General features: G+C 42.0%; 1 protein-coding gene across 1 annotated transcript in view; it reads right to left on the bottom strand.

Annotated features, from left to right (window-relative positions):
• The window catches only part of LOC109195270 (up-regulator of cell proliferation), a 33054-nt gene extending 21566 nt beyond the window's left edge, over positions 1 to 11488 (bottom strand). The window contains exon 1 of the mRNA XM_019347243.2: positions 11067 to 11488. Within this exon, the coding sequence (XP_019202788.1) occupies positions 11067 to 11163 (97 nt within the window). The 5' untranslated portion in view covers positions 11164 to 11488. The remainder of the gene's footprint in view (positions 1 to 11066) is intronic.
• Between the last annotated feature and the right edge of the window lie 3597 nt (positions 11489 to 15085).

Raw genomic sequence — 15085 nt, forward strand, 5'->3', positions numbered from 1 at the left:
AGTGATGTAAAGACCAGTGGACTCATAGCACGTTAGTTAAAAAAAAAAGATCAATAATAGCAGAGAAGTGTGTAGGAAAGGCAGCTTTAAGAATATGCCCTGCTGGAGATGCAGCTCCACAGACATCGATTTTAAACCTGCCTAATAACACAAACACACATGCAATGAAAATCAGCTTGTTATCTCTCATCAGTGTTAAAATAGTGTAAATTTAACAGACGCTTGTTATCAAATGCTGAATTTATCCAATGCTGACAATTAACTAACTATGTTGCAGGACAACAGTTTAATTTTTGTGGGAAAAAAATTCTGGTTTGAACAACCAGTGATGAGACAATAAATTTAGTTGTTAATATAGTAAATTGGGAGATGCTTTCTGCCTGATTGATGCAGCACAAGTAATTTACTGTATGAGGGAAATTCTATTTTTGTAATAATATATTGAACATGCATTTCTGTTGTCCTGTCATCTTAGTGGGTTAATAGCTGATATGCAAATTGGTTGATGGTTCTTAGATTAATGAAAGGTGACTGAATTCTAGCACGAGTGAATGGGATGTGTTGGAGTTTGTTAGAGTGGAGACTCTAAAACACTGAGTTTCCTGTTGTGATGTGCGAGTGAATCCTGCACCCAGATACACAACTCTGAATACATGAGAACAAACATCTTTTGTGAAATGTATGACAACATGTCACATGTTTTATGATGACGGGGAAAAAGGAAAACTAAATAAAATTTGTGGCCTAAATGAGTAAAAAGTACAGTCCTGGGGATTAAAATTCACAGCTAATGAGACATGAGGCTTATGTTGTGTGTTGTGCGGCTGATGGTTCGTTTTGAATTAATCTAGCTGATGATTTTTCTTTTGTTGTGAAGTTGAGCCTGACAATTAGTATGATGGTATGATAAATCATGCTAATGGTATGATTTACCCTCCTGAGATGAGGAGCATGTGTCATGACTTAACGAGGCCTTTTTATTTTGATACTTTCACAGTGCACTGAAAGTTTTGTTTGATAATCTCTGTTTGAGCAGATCTGCACGATTAGAACAGAAGCGCTATACGACACGTCGTCGAGAAAATTGTTGCAAGTGAGTTTCTCCACATTAAAATGGGCTCAGGAGAAAGTCACTTATCTGGGACAATTAGAAAATAAGTTCCTGTCCAAAAGGATTCAACGAGAAAATCCAGTCTAAATTCTTTTCTTTTTGAAATGACGTCATTTTGCTGTGAGTGGATGCTAAAGGCGACGATAGGTTCCACTGTCAGCAAAGAAAGAATGAATGAATGCATGAATGAGTGGAAGAGAAAAAAAAGGAAAAAACACTGACTGACTGGTAAAAGCGGACAGAAGCTGACAGACTGACTGACATCACTGTGCGAAGTTAACCCCCACCTGACAAAGGTGCAGATGAATCTATGTGTGTTTCTTTTTACAGGAGCAGAAAGATGACAGCAACATCTTAGGTTGCGTGAGCTTTGGCTGTACCGATTTAACCTTTTAAATGCCACTTTCTGTGGCTGTGAATCTATCAGGGGTGTTATTCACTACCTTGTGTTGCTCACAGAGGTAACTGTGAAAAAGTGTGTATACACCTGCGCAGCGCTAACATTTCTACAGCATTACAGTTCTTCATGTGATTTGATCATGTGATTTATACCAAGATAGCTGGTTGATGTTTTCTACTACAGGATTTCTGGGTTTATGTATGAAGAAAACTGTGTTTACAGGTTATGAGTTGGTGATGCTGTTACACTGTGTTGTTGGGAAAATGTTAAAGGTTACTTTGACGATGTGAATAACATGTGAAACATTCCCTGTGTTGAAACTAGTGTCACTTCTTTCCACAGCTATGGATGGCTAACTTTATGGTCTTTTTACAGCACCTCTGGACCCTGTCAACTTGTGCCTGACCTCCAGGATTGTCCATGTGTGTTGCTAATGTTTGTTTTTCTAAGAGTGCATGTAGAGGATTCAGCAGAGACGGACAAGTAACATGAGAAAGCAAATAAGAGATGTAGTTGTTATGTTTACATGCACTGTTAAGATGTGAAGGGTTGCTTTATAGGGGGACTGAATATGAACATATACTCAGTTACCAGTAGGGGGCTCTGTGACTGATAGAGATAGGGAGAGAAGAAGAGAGTGTTGTGATGTGTACTGGATGGCTAACGACTGCTAATACACGTTCCGTGATAAACTAAGCTCTGTCTCCGTTCTTTTGTCGAATACACCACAAATTGGCGACGAGGATGAGTGCATCAGTTCCAAGTCCACCATCTTTTCTTCCACATGTGGGTGAGCCGCCGATTCCATTTACTACGTGGCGGAAAATATTCGACAATTACATGCTAGTAATCAATGCCACGGGAGACGCATGGCCGGATGCTAGGAAACGCGCTGTTTTACTACACTGCTTGGGCCCGGAGGGACAGCGGTTATTCTACACGTTACCGGAACAAGGTGATACATATGATGACGCCATGAGCGCACTGGTGAAGCACTTTGTGCCGAAAGTGAATGTCGTGGCGTGCCGTCATACATTCAGACAGCGTATTCAACGAGCGGATGAGACCGTTTCTCAGTATGTGGTGGCTCTGAGATCGTTAGCCTCATCTTGTAACTTTGGACAAATGGAAAGTGAAATGATAAGAGATCAGTTAATCTCCAACGCTCATCTCAGCGCTGTGAAGGACAAACTGTTACTGGAGGACGATCTCACACTGGATAAGGCTCTAACTATTGCAGGCCAGGTGGAAGCTGCAGTCAAAAACGCTACTCTACTCTCCACACCCGGCTCGTTTCCGACCGCGCCAGTTCAGACAGTCGACGCGGCAAATTCCCGCTCTCACCGGAAGAGAGGACCTCGCCCTGCTAAAGGCTGCGCTCCAGACCAGCGCAAATGGGGAGGTTCAAAGCAGCAGCAGCAGCAGCAGCGGAAGTGCTTCAGGTGTGGTTCTCACAAGCACTTAGCTAATGATAAAAACTGTCCGGCTGCTTCTTCAAAATGCAATAACTGCGGGAAAAAGGGACATTTTGCCAAGGTATGTCAGTCATCAGTCAGTGAAGTGAGAGAAGTAGTAGTTCCAGAATTGGCAGTACTGTGCGTGCAAGATGCTAAAATGGTGGCAGCTATTCATGATAAGCTTACCTGCACTGTTGACATTGAAACTGTACAAAGTGGTTCTCAAACAGTAGAGCTGATAGTGGACACTGGAGCTTCTGTGTCTATTCTGCCAGAAACTATCTACAGACAGTATTTTGCAGACTGTTCACTGGTGCGACCTAAAGTCAAACTAGTTACTTATGCTAAAGATGAGTTAGCTGTGATGGGTTGTCTGCCTGCCTCAGTTGCACTACATGCACAGAATGAAAAAGTTCCTGCTTCCTTCTACATTGTCAAAGCTGGTTCCCCGCTACTAGGCCTCGACCTCATTAGAGCACTGAACGTCTGCATTGTCGGAGGCAAAGTGGACCGCATTCAGGATGAAACTGTGGATGAGCCTGATTCTACTAACCAGAAGTCTGCTGTATGCAATGTTGAGCCTATTCCACCAGCTCAACTTGGATGTGTTAAAGGGTTCATCCATAAAGTACAGGTAAATAACAATGTGCAGCCTGTACGTCAAAAGCTGAGACGCCTGCCATTAAGTGTACGTACAGAGGTATCAGCGGAACTCTCTCGCTTGCTCAAAGCTGGCATAATTGAAAGGATCGATGCAGCTGAGTGGGTGAGTCCTCTGGTCGTGGCACGGAAGCACAAAAGGGAGTTGAGACTGTGTGTTGACCTCCGTGAACCCAATAAAAGTATCATTGCAGACTGCCATCCTCTTCCTCATATGGAGGATCTGTTTTCTGAGTTGGCGGGTGCCACTCACTACAGCCAGATTGACCTGAGCTCAGCATACCACCAATTACCTTTGCATCCGGAGAGCCGCAAGTTGACTGCTTTCATCACTCATGAGGGACTGTTCCAGTTCACCCGTGTTCCATTTGGCCTAGCATCAGCACCGTCGGCTTTCCAGAAAATGATGCAAACAGTCCTGAAAGATCTGCCTGGTGTTCGCAACTACTTGGATGACATCATTGTCTATGGAACATCAAAGGAGGTGCATGATACACGCCTGCAAGCTGTTCTCCAACGTCTCAGAGACGTCGGCCTGCAGATTAACACTGGGAAAAGCTCCTTCTGCCAGTCACGCATTACATTCCTGGGCCATGTAATCTCAAAGGAAGGCCTACGTCCAAGCCAACATCACCTTACTGCTATTGCTGAGGCTCCTGCTCCAAAGGATATGGCTGCATTGCGCTCATTCCTGGGTTTGACATCCTGGTTCAGTAAATTTATTCCAGATTATGCTACTCTGGTGGAGCCACTGCGACAGTTGCTGAAAACAGACATGAAGGCTGAACTCCAGTGGAATGAGGCAGCACATGAGAGCTTCAGTAACCTAAAAAAACTCCTTCTGAAAAGTCCTGCACTTGCCGTCTACGACCCTGACTTACCTGCTTTTATCACCACAGACGCATCAGACTACGGGCTAGGAGCTGTGTTGACCCAGCTGCATCCAGATCAAGTGGAGCGGATTGTGGCGTTCGCCTCCCGAACCCTGTCTCCTGCAGAAAGGAAGTACTCCACCACAGAAAAGGAGGCATTAGCCTGTGTCTGGGCGGTGGAAAGATGGCATACATATGTATGGGGCCGCAGATTCACGCTTCGTACTGACCACCAAGCTCTTACTACCCTTCTCAGCACCAAAGGTATGAACAGAGCGGGCATGAGAATCGCACGATGGTCTGCAAGGTTGATGTGTTTTCAGTACGATGTGCAGTACCGTCCTGGTGTTCAGAATGTCATGGCAGACTGCCTCTCACGGGTTCCCCTGACGTACTCCAGCACTGACATTGATGCTGAACAAGACCTTCTCCTGGAGATAGCTGAAGTTTCTCCTCTTTTGACAGCAACACCGTTGTCGGATTTTAAAGCTGAATGTGAAGACTGCCCTGACCTTTCTCAGTTACGACAGGTTATCCGCTTAGGCTGGCCTAAGGTGAAAAAGTCTCTCCCAGCTGAGATGCAGCCGTATTTCCTGGTGCGACATGAACTGGCTGTGGAATCACCGTTGGTTTTCAGGGGGACACGTCTGGTGGTCCCAAGGTCCCTGCGAGAAAAGGTGATACGCCTCGCACACGAAGGTCACCAGGGCATAGTTCGCACAAAGCAGCGGCTCAGAGAGCTGTACTGGTGGCCATCCATGGATACTCAAGTCCATGCGATTCTGTCATCATGCTCAGTCTGTCAAGCGTGTGACAAAACGGCCAAAACTGTCCCTGCTCCCCTACAGCCGGTTCAGTTTCCAGATGGTCCCTTTCAGCATGTGGCTGTTGACATTGTTGGACCTTTTGACCGTGGGTCGCAGGACTGCAGGTTTGCTATCACACTGGTCGATTACTTCAGCAAATGGCCAGAAGTAGTCCTTGCTTCATCAGCTACTACAGACACTGTTATTAGGTTCTTGTCTTCAGTCTTTGCACGGGAGGGAAACCCTTGTGAGCTTACGACAGATAATGGACCACAATTCACTTCATCTGCCTTTGCTGATTTCCTGAAGGAAAGGGGCATCAAGCACATTAGAACAAGTCTGTACCACCCTCAAGCGAACGGGTGTGTTGAAAGATTTAACAGAGTACTGAAGGACTGTGTTCAAGCTGCACAGGTGTCCCAGAAGCCGTGGAAGCCAGCCATAACGGAGATGCTACAGAATTACCGTGCTACAGCTCATGCAACGACCGGAGCAGCTCCGTTTCAGCTTCTCAGAGGGAAACCAATGAGAACAAAGCTAAATGTCCTGCCAATTCCCAGAGACACAGGACAGTATGACCAAATCAGGGCCAGAGTCTTTCACCAGCAGCGCAGGAGTAAACACTACACTGATGCTAAGAGGGGGGCAAAACCTACCCAGCTTGTGGTCGGTGACAGGGTGCGGATACGTAAACCGTTCCGAGTGGGGAAGGGAGAGAGACAGTTCACTGATCCACTGTCAGTGCAACAACAGACTGGACTGAGCACCTTCATCTTGAGTGATGGAAAGAGATGGAATGCAGCCCGTCTCTCACTCTGCCGAGCAGAGAATGCTGAGCCGTTGCAGGCTAATAAAGAGGCTGAAAACAACACAAGAGAATCTCCTAAAAGACCTTCTGTTCCTAACAGACTGAGACAGTTACCAGCTTGGACCAAGGATTATGTAATGAAATAAGTTTACAAAAAAAAAAAGGGGGAAAATAACACGCTTGAGCTGTTGAATGTAATGTTAAGTTCTATACAGTTAGTTTTAAGGCCAAGTATAATAGATGATTGATTTACTATGATTTAATTTGTGACCTTTCGTGACTTAAAGTTGTTAAGTTACTACAGTAACCTTAACTGTACAAGTATTCACTATAAAGAACGATTTAGGCACCATAACAAGATGGGTATTTTAAGTTCACAGGTATAGTTCAAACACCCAGAAGTATAAGTGAAATAGGTTCAGCAAGCAGTATTAATAATGCTGTCGGGTTGCAAAATCTACTACTGATAATGTTATGTGCAAATAGTAATGTTACCATACTAAGTAAGTTAATACTGAGGTAGTAGAATTCTGTGAGAATGAGGAGAGATGTTATGTTTACATGCACTGTTAAGATGTGAAGGGTTGCTTTATAGGGGGACTGAATATGAACATATACTCAGTTACCAGTAGGGGGCTCTGTGACTGATAGAGATAGGGAGAGAAGAAGAGAGTGTTGTGATGTGTACTGGATGGCTAACGACTGCTAATACACGTTCCGTGATAAACTAAGCTCTGTCTCCGTTCTTTTGTCGAATACACCACAGTAGTGTTTGTGGAATAGTTTAATATGGGGCTCATTAGCTGGCCACTACTGAGCTCCTAGTGATAGTTAAGTGGAGTGACTTTGCTTAAGGGAAGTCACCGATTACATTAATGTTAACTGAGCACATGGGATGATCCATGTCTGAGGCAAATTATGGCAATAATTGTAGTTTACTGATTTGAGAAAACCTGCACATGATACTTGTCCTGCTGATGCTGAATGCTTTATTACTCTTATGATACAATTGTTTATAAGTGTGAAGTTTGATTTCACTTCCAGATCTTGTTTTCCAGGCCATGATGGTGTGTATGATGGCTCCAGGCGGAGCCAGATGTGAAGCAAACTTATTATGCAAAACACACTAACATCTTTTATTGCAGGGTTACGGTGCTGCTCCAGAGGAGATGCCCTGATGTTGCCTGGGACATGATCTAGCTAACCTTTTTCTTTCAGACAGGAATCTAGGTTTGATGAGTTGACTCATGGGAGTGTCCATGCATCAAGAGGAGGGGTCCAGAATTACATGAATTACATAAAACTATGTTTTCTATGTTTTCTAAACTATGTTTTTTATGATTTTTGTGTGATTTGTGTGATTAACAGTTCATTTACGGGTATTAAACCTATGCAAGTGGTGCATCCATGTTCAGATGAGGCTGTGATGGTCCATAAATGAAGCTCACTGAACTAAAGAATGTGGTTTGATGATGGTTTACATGCTTTCCAGATAGAAGATTTTTCCTCCTAGCAAGGGAATACAGGTGCAGCAGTCAGAGTATTGCTGAAAGGAATCTCCTGAGAAATCTTCAGAGGCCCAGTGAGAAGCAACCCATTCCAGGCATAGCGGACAGTCCAGGCAGTGATTGAGGTCAAAGGTCGAGCTGTTTGGGGCCCATTGGGAGATCAGATTCCACAGCCACAGCAAGGACCACGAAGCTGCGTTGGAATGAGAGCTGTGCCAAGGGGGATTTCCAGAGGCCAACAGAGGAGATTGTGGACGACAGATGGGCACCTGAAGGATGAGGGGAGCGTGCCAAGCTCCATCGACAACGCAGGGGGAGTTCAAGAATGGCATCATGATTCTGTGAAAAGCACAGGAGCCAGAAGCTATGGTGGTGATGACAGCAGTTTCCTATGACCATCACCTAATGCTGTGTCACTATACTGTGCATACGATGGCACACTGAAGACTGCTGGGATCATAACAGGAGTAAGATAACTGGATCCAGCACCCGTTCCACAGAGGGTTTTCCTGCAGAGAAACCTCGTTTGGCTCTCAGCGAAGGCGGTCGCACTTTTCTCCTCTCCTGCCCTTATCTTCCCTGCTTAGCTTCTTGTGTCCTTGTCTTGTCTGTGTTTTATTGCTTTCCCTGGAACACTCTCTCACAGTCTGTGTCTAAAACCTAAAAGAGAATTATGGATTTGATCGACTGGTCTCTGAACGCTATTGACACCATCTTCTCAACGAGAAGTCTGGGCTCGGGAGAGCCCGAGTGCCCTGGAGGGACTTTCCCTGCCAGATACACGATGGACGGGTGGCAGAACTGGAGGGTCGTGTGCCTGGCGGGACTGTCGATCGAGGACGCTGAAGATATCTACCTATTCGGAACCATGGTAACAGGGTTCTTGCTGATCGGAGCTGGCTTGGCCCTGGCTTATCGGAAAATTGAGAGAGCGGAGCCGGCTGTCCAAATCCCCACAAGGCTGCCCGCTGGGATTGAAACGATTGGACGAGGTGCGAGTTCTCAGAAAGGGCTCACTGAAAGCAGCAGCATGGTTAAGAGCTTGGAGGCGCTTACGACTGCAGTGAATGCTCAAACTAACACCTCTGAGCGTATGTTGGATTACATCAGGAACGAATCCACCCGAAACAACAACTCTGGGAGGAAGCTGGACTACATCTCGAATCAGTTGGCTGCGGTCGTGAGGTCTCAGGATCTGCTTTGTGAGCAACAGAGTGACAAGATCTCGGGATCGATGGCTAATAACATCTTGGAGAAACTCGAGGCTATAAAAAAGGAGATTGAGAGACCAGTGTCGGAGTGCTAAAAAACAGCCTGAAATTCTTATGAGTTGTTTGCAAAAGAAAAATCACCATCATTATACGGCTACCCCCTTCGGCGCCAGCTGCGGGCTCAAGGCTGGAGCCGATCAAAAACAATCCCTGATAACGACTATGTTGTGACTGTTCCTTCCCATCCCATAAGGCCACCTGGGTTGGCTGGTAGACTGTTTACTTAGCCTGGCAGGGCGAAGGACACTGTCTCCACTGAACTATGGACACGCACACACATACACTTACACTGATAAGCAAACACTGATCCCTCTCCCTTTCCAAACGCCTTCGATGCTTGTTTCCTGCGGGGGAACACGGCGGGCCTATGTGCCACGCTGGAATGATAGCGCTGTGCAGGGCGGCTGCTGTGTTCGCTTCGGATAACTCCTCACCCCCCACCCATCCCCGTGGCTTGTCATGTCCTTCATAATGTTGTGCTGTGGACATTCATGTGCTTTTTGTGCAGAGGAGTTTTTTTTTGTTTCCTGTTCTCATGCTGTCCTACCATGGAAGCACAGCATGAGTAGGGGTCTCTTTTTTTCCTCTTGTACTTTCCCATTGTAATGTACATTTCAATGTTTTTCTCTAATGCTACCAATCTCCGACCTGTATCCCCATGTAATGTCTGTGTTTTATGTGTAAGGTCGGGGGGGTCCCATTTCACTGCAGGGCAACCTGCATGTGACGAATAAAGCTTTGATTGATTGATTGATTGATTGAGAGGATGGACAATGGAGGATATGTATCCCCCACGGGACGGAGGCCTGAAGTGAGGTGATGGGGGTTGGTAGAGGCCATAAAACTAGAGTGCTGAAGAGGTCTGCAGCTTTCACGATGTTGACAAACAACAAACTCAACTGGTATGTTTGAATGTCTATTCTACATACATTTGGACTCTGATCCTATGAACAGTGATGGAAACAACTGGAAGACACATTTATGACGCCCTGCAGAACTTAAACCACTCTGCAGAGAGACGTGTGATTTACATGTCTTGCAGAGGAGCACAACCAAGCTGGAGTGTTTTTGAAAATGTTAATTTCTCTTTTGACCATTAACAATTCATTTGTTCACTTGTAGGATGCAGTTTACCATTGGATGAGATCAATGAGAAATTGGATAACTGCTAATCAACTGCTAATTTGTCAGACTGTATACGTTTACATATGCTGAGTATAAAAATGTTTGCATTGACACTGTCAGGCATGAGGTGATCATAACTGGGGACTTTTCTAGCATACTTGCCAAAAGGGGGGAAATGTTAGATTTGTATTGTGATTGTCATTTATGCTTAGAAATATCTACTTATATATTCTTAGAGTTTTATAATTAGGTGTAGATTGGTAGAGGTTTGATCCTTAATAGTCTGCAAGCTTTGTGTGCATTCCAGAGCTCTCTGACTTTCACACCCACATTTTAAGAGCATGGGAGAGGTCGTACCTTGTCTTATTGTTTTATGGTAGGATAAACTGTTTTAGGCTAAGTGCCTTTTGTTTAGATGGACGGCTCTGGGGAGTCTTCCTGGGGTCACAGTTTGACCCCCACACACAGATACACACATACACACACACACACACACACACACACACACACACAAGGTATTCTTTGTTCACATGTATACCTATATAAGATGTCATATGTTAATGACCCTATGCATATTCATGTAACCACAATAAAAGAGCAGTGTTACGGGGGAGCGGACGAGAGCAACTGGGGTCAAGCGAAGGAACGGCGCCTGTCCAGTTCTCTCCTGTGCACGAGAAACATAAAGAATGTTGCCTACTCGTGTCTTGCTTGCTGTGTAATTACATTGCCTTCAACGTTCCAGCAAATAGGGTTAAGCTATAAACCTATCAGAAAGTTCTACTGAAGAAACCCAGGTATCCAAAGTCCAAGAAGGAAGTCAAAAAAGGCTAATAATTATTATTATCGTTATCATTATTATTATTATTATTATTATTATGGAAGTCGTAAGATTTAAAATCATTTGAAATTTGAAACCATTTACATATAAAGCTTTTTTTTTCTTTTTTTCTTTTTTTTTACACTGTGCGCGTTGCGTCCATGTATTTGTAATTGCATTTTGTGAATTATTAATCTTTTGGAGGCTATTTTTCTTTCTTTTACTTACTGCAGCTGGTCATGATGTAGCTCTCCAGTTCACCAGCAGGAGCATCCAAATGCTGAGGCACCAACTCACTGCTGATATGAAACGATGTTGTCTTCATGCAGCAAGAAGGAACTGTGATAATGATAATGATAATTGAAATATTGATGATATTAGCAATGTTTTTTACTCATCATTTGATATTGTGAAATTTTAGTGTTGAACAATGAAAAGCATAAATCAGATTTTTACCTCCTGTAACAATGTGGTGACAGGTCTTGCAGGTAGAGCACGGTGCTAATGGAGGGTCATTTACTTCCTCACAGTACAGCTCAAAAACTGAGTCCTCATCATTGATTTTCTTTTGACAAATTATTTGAAACACACACACAAATAATATATATTATTACACAGAGATTATGTAATGAGGACATCTTTTTCATTTATTTTACCTCCATCGCTTTTAGAGACTCTGTAAAGATTTAATTCAGCTTCTCTCTGTTGACAGTAAAGATAGCCAAGTATTAAATGTTTTATGCCCAAAGACTATTTCTCACATTTTGAAAAAGAAGAAAAGGAAACTGTGTTGTCTTCTCCTTTAATAAAAAAAAACAACTGCCATTATAACACTGAACATGGTTTTCAGGTTCCTGTGCAGATCTGGGCTCCAAAAGCTGTGGGCCTACATTTCTGCACACATTAGTCTAACACACCATTTCATGATGTATGATAGACTGTGTTCACAACTTTTCTCTAACTATCTTTTTCTATTAAGATAATTTCCATTTCGTCAATTTAATCGCAAGTTTAAAAAAAGCATTCAGATTTACAGTTGAATAATTGAAAATGTAAAAAAATTTAATTGATGTCACTAAAAGAAAATGAAAATAAATGATGATGTTTAAACCTTTTAATTAAAAAAAAATGTCAGTATTTTTTCTTTTATCCGTTGGTGCTGGAAAATCCTGGATTAATTTTTTTTTACTAGTTTTGATCTTACCTTATATGCACATAACATCACAATTTAAAGCAAAGTTTAGACTTACTTGTAAACTTACCTTTATAAAGCAGATGAGCCCTTGATAAACATGATATGTTGTAAAACAGTTTTCTTTCTGAAGTATTTGTAGTCAAATTGATCTCTCAATGCTGTACACAAATGTCTTTCTCAAGGGAAGAAACAAAGCGAGAATGCAGTCCAGGAGCACGCAGCCCTTTTAAACTGCTGGGTGAACACTTCCAGTTTCACTTAGGATCAGCTGATTCATTGTAAAACCTTTCACAGTAAACTTCCTTAGCTGATTTACTGCAAAGTTGTCTGTTGTGTTGCAGATTAAAGACATGAAATATGTGGAATACATTTATTATATATATAATTATAAACTTCAGGGTTAATTTCACAGACGAAAGTAAGAATTACAATAATTTCACATTTCCACAAACACACTTTTATTAAAGTACCATGATCTAACTGAGGTGTGGAAGACAAAATATTTATAGCATTCAGGTCTCTTGTATTGAATACTTTTATTGTTTTTATAATATTATTGTTATTATTTTATGACAGGATTATGATAAAGAGCAGCTCCACATTGAATTTTATTCAAGATGACCTGCTGATGGGGAAGAAAAGTAATTAAAGTGATTTTGGTTGTTGGTGCCAGACAGGCTGGTCTGAATATTTCATAAACTGCTGATCGGTCTTGATTTCTGCTGTGTCATTTAGATGTTAGGGTCAGAACTTAGCACAAAATGACATGAAAGCCTGGATCCATCCTGCCTTGTATCAATAGTTCATGCTGCTGTTGCTGATGTACTTTATATCACTCAGGACCATCTGAGCAGTTATTTAAATGCCGTTGCCTGTCTGAGTGTTGCTGCTGACCATCTCCACCCCTTTATGAACACAGTGCACCCACCTTCAGACAGATGTTTCAAGCAGGATAAAGTTCCATGTCCCAAAGTTTAAATCATCTCAAACTGTTATAGTGAACATTAAAAGGAGTTCACTGAACTTAAATGGCCTCCACAGCCACCAGATCTCAAAACAAGAGTGTCTGTAAAAGTCTGCAGCATCTGTGTGATGCTTTGCTATTTTACTCACTGACTTACTCATTACCCATCATGACTCATTACACTGCTGGGGTAATGTTACTAATTATTTTATTTTATGTTTAAGATTTAGTAATTTGCAGCTGTGGGTGGACAGTGTCTGCAGACTCACATGAAAAGTTCTTAAAAACTTAGAGACTGGAAACAAAAAGATCAAAAGAGGAAAAGCTTATTAGAAACTTTATATATTGGAAGTTAACTTTTAACAAGCATGTAATGATTATATTTAAATTAGGTGGTCTTTTTTTAAAACACATATCTCTTTAGGCCTAAACTGACAGTGCCAATACCACACATTCAGACACAGTAGTAGATGGTGTTTTTAATACTACATGTGTTAGTCTAATTTGGTTGTATGGGATCTACATTGACCTTCTGTCTTTTAAGTTATTATGACTGCACAGCCATTAAGGATCAAATCAGGTTCTAAAAAATGTTCTGTTTTTTCTCCCTCTGCTTGCTTCTTACTGTCTTTGAGGCTCGGGACCAGCACTCCTGCTGTTGGACAGAAAGACATCAACTCAGTGGTAAATATTTTGGTTTTCCAATATATTAGCAATTGTCAGTGACATTTATATTAATCAGGCTGAACTTTAATCATACTTTAGATCAGCCTGTTTTACTTATTGTTTTATTTGTGCTTTGGTTTGAGGAAGTTTCTGTACTGATCTTTTCCTGTCTTCTGTTATTAGACTTGAGATATGACTGCACTATGCTGTTGCTGGTGACTCCAGTTAATTCTACAAGACATGCTGTGTAAGTAAACAAACAACAACAGTTTGGTCTGCATTTCTTGAAAGATCACATCCCCCAAACTTAGTTTAGAGGGTCTACACTGTATTTAGTGAAGTCTGCAGGTTTTCTAACAGCAAACTTTGTTTTGTGCCCAAATCATTTTGCACATCATTAGAATAAAAGTTATTAGCCATGTTTGCATAGCCCTTTTTAAAATGATGCTTTCATGACATTATTGTGTGTCGGGTGGTGGTCACAGCTATCCAGACTGACAACTGGGACATTGAATGTCACCTCTCCGGTGGGGAGGGAGCCTGAGATGTCTAAGTTTGAGTCTGTTTTATACCAAATGCAGGGGAAAAAAATGTTTTAAGAAAGCAATTAAGTTCGTGTTCCAAAAAATATGATTGTTTGCTTGCAGGACACCAGGAGAGATGAGTCCTCCGTCACAGATGGTGTGGTCAGTGAAGATGGTCGCCTGCAGGTTCAAGCTCATTGCATCTCCAACCCACATCCACTGCCACTCTACTTAAGGGAAGTTAAAGACTTTCTTCTGCACCTACATTTGGATCACCTCAATCCATGATAGTCATTCAGGCAGTAATGCCTGGACTGGAAACAAGCCATCCTTAAAATATTACAACATTCCAGCTCATGTGTTGGAATGAAAAACAAATGTGTTGTTTAAATCAGAGACTGCACTTGTGACAGAAAAATAAATATTTTATTTTGATTATATAAGTAATGTAAGTACAAAACAAACTTGTGGTAGGCCTAAGCTTATTTTCAGAATAATTAAATCTGAGACTTTGTTTCATTGTAAGATTATAACAGTGATGGCAATATAATTGTTTGTTGTTCAAGAGAACATGTCCAGTATGTTGGCTGTTATACTTTTTTTGCATTTGAAAATAAAAGTTGGGCTGATTTTAACATCACTACAAAAAGTGTTGTTAATTATTTCTAATCATATTCAGGTTACCACAAATTGTTTTTTCATTTGTTGAGCTTGAAATGTTTGTCAGTAGGTAAACAATTAGTATTGTACAGTCAGAAATATCAAGTTATTCTTAATACTGCAGACTTGCAATGAACAAGTTGTCCTAAAAGTCAACTTAAGTAAGCTTTACTTTGTTTTTTTGAGGCAACGAGTTTGCATAGTTTTTTTGAGTTCTGGGAACTAACAAGGTTGTACA

The sequence above is a fragment of the Oreochromis niloticus genome, linkage group LG3 (assembly GCF_001858045.2).
Source record: "Oreochromis niloticus isolate F11D_XX linkage group LG3, O_niloticus_UMD_NMBU, whole genome shotgun sequence".
NCBI classification, from domain to species: domain Eukaryota; kingdom Metazoa; phylum Chordata; class Actinopteri; order Cichliformes; family Cichlidae; genus Oreochromis; species Oreochromis niloticus.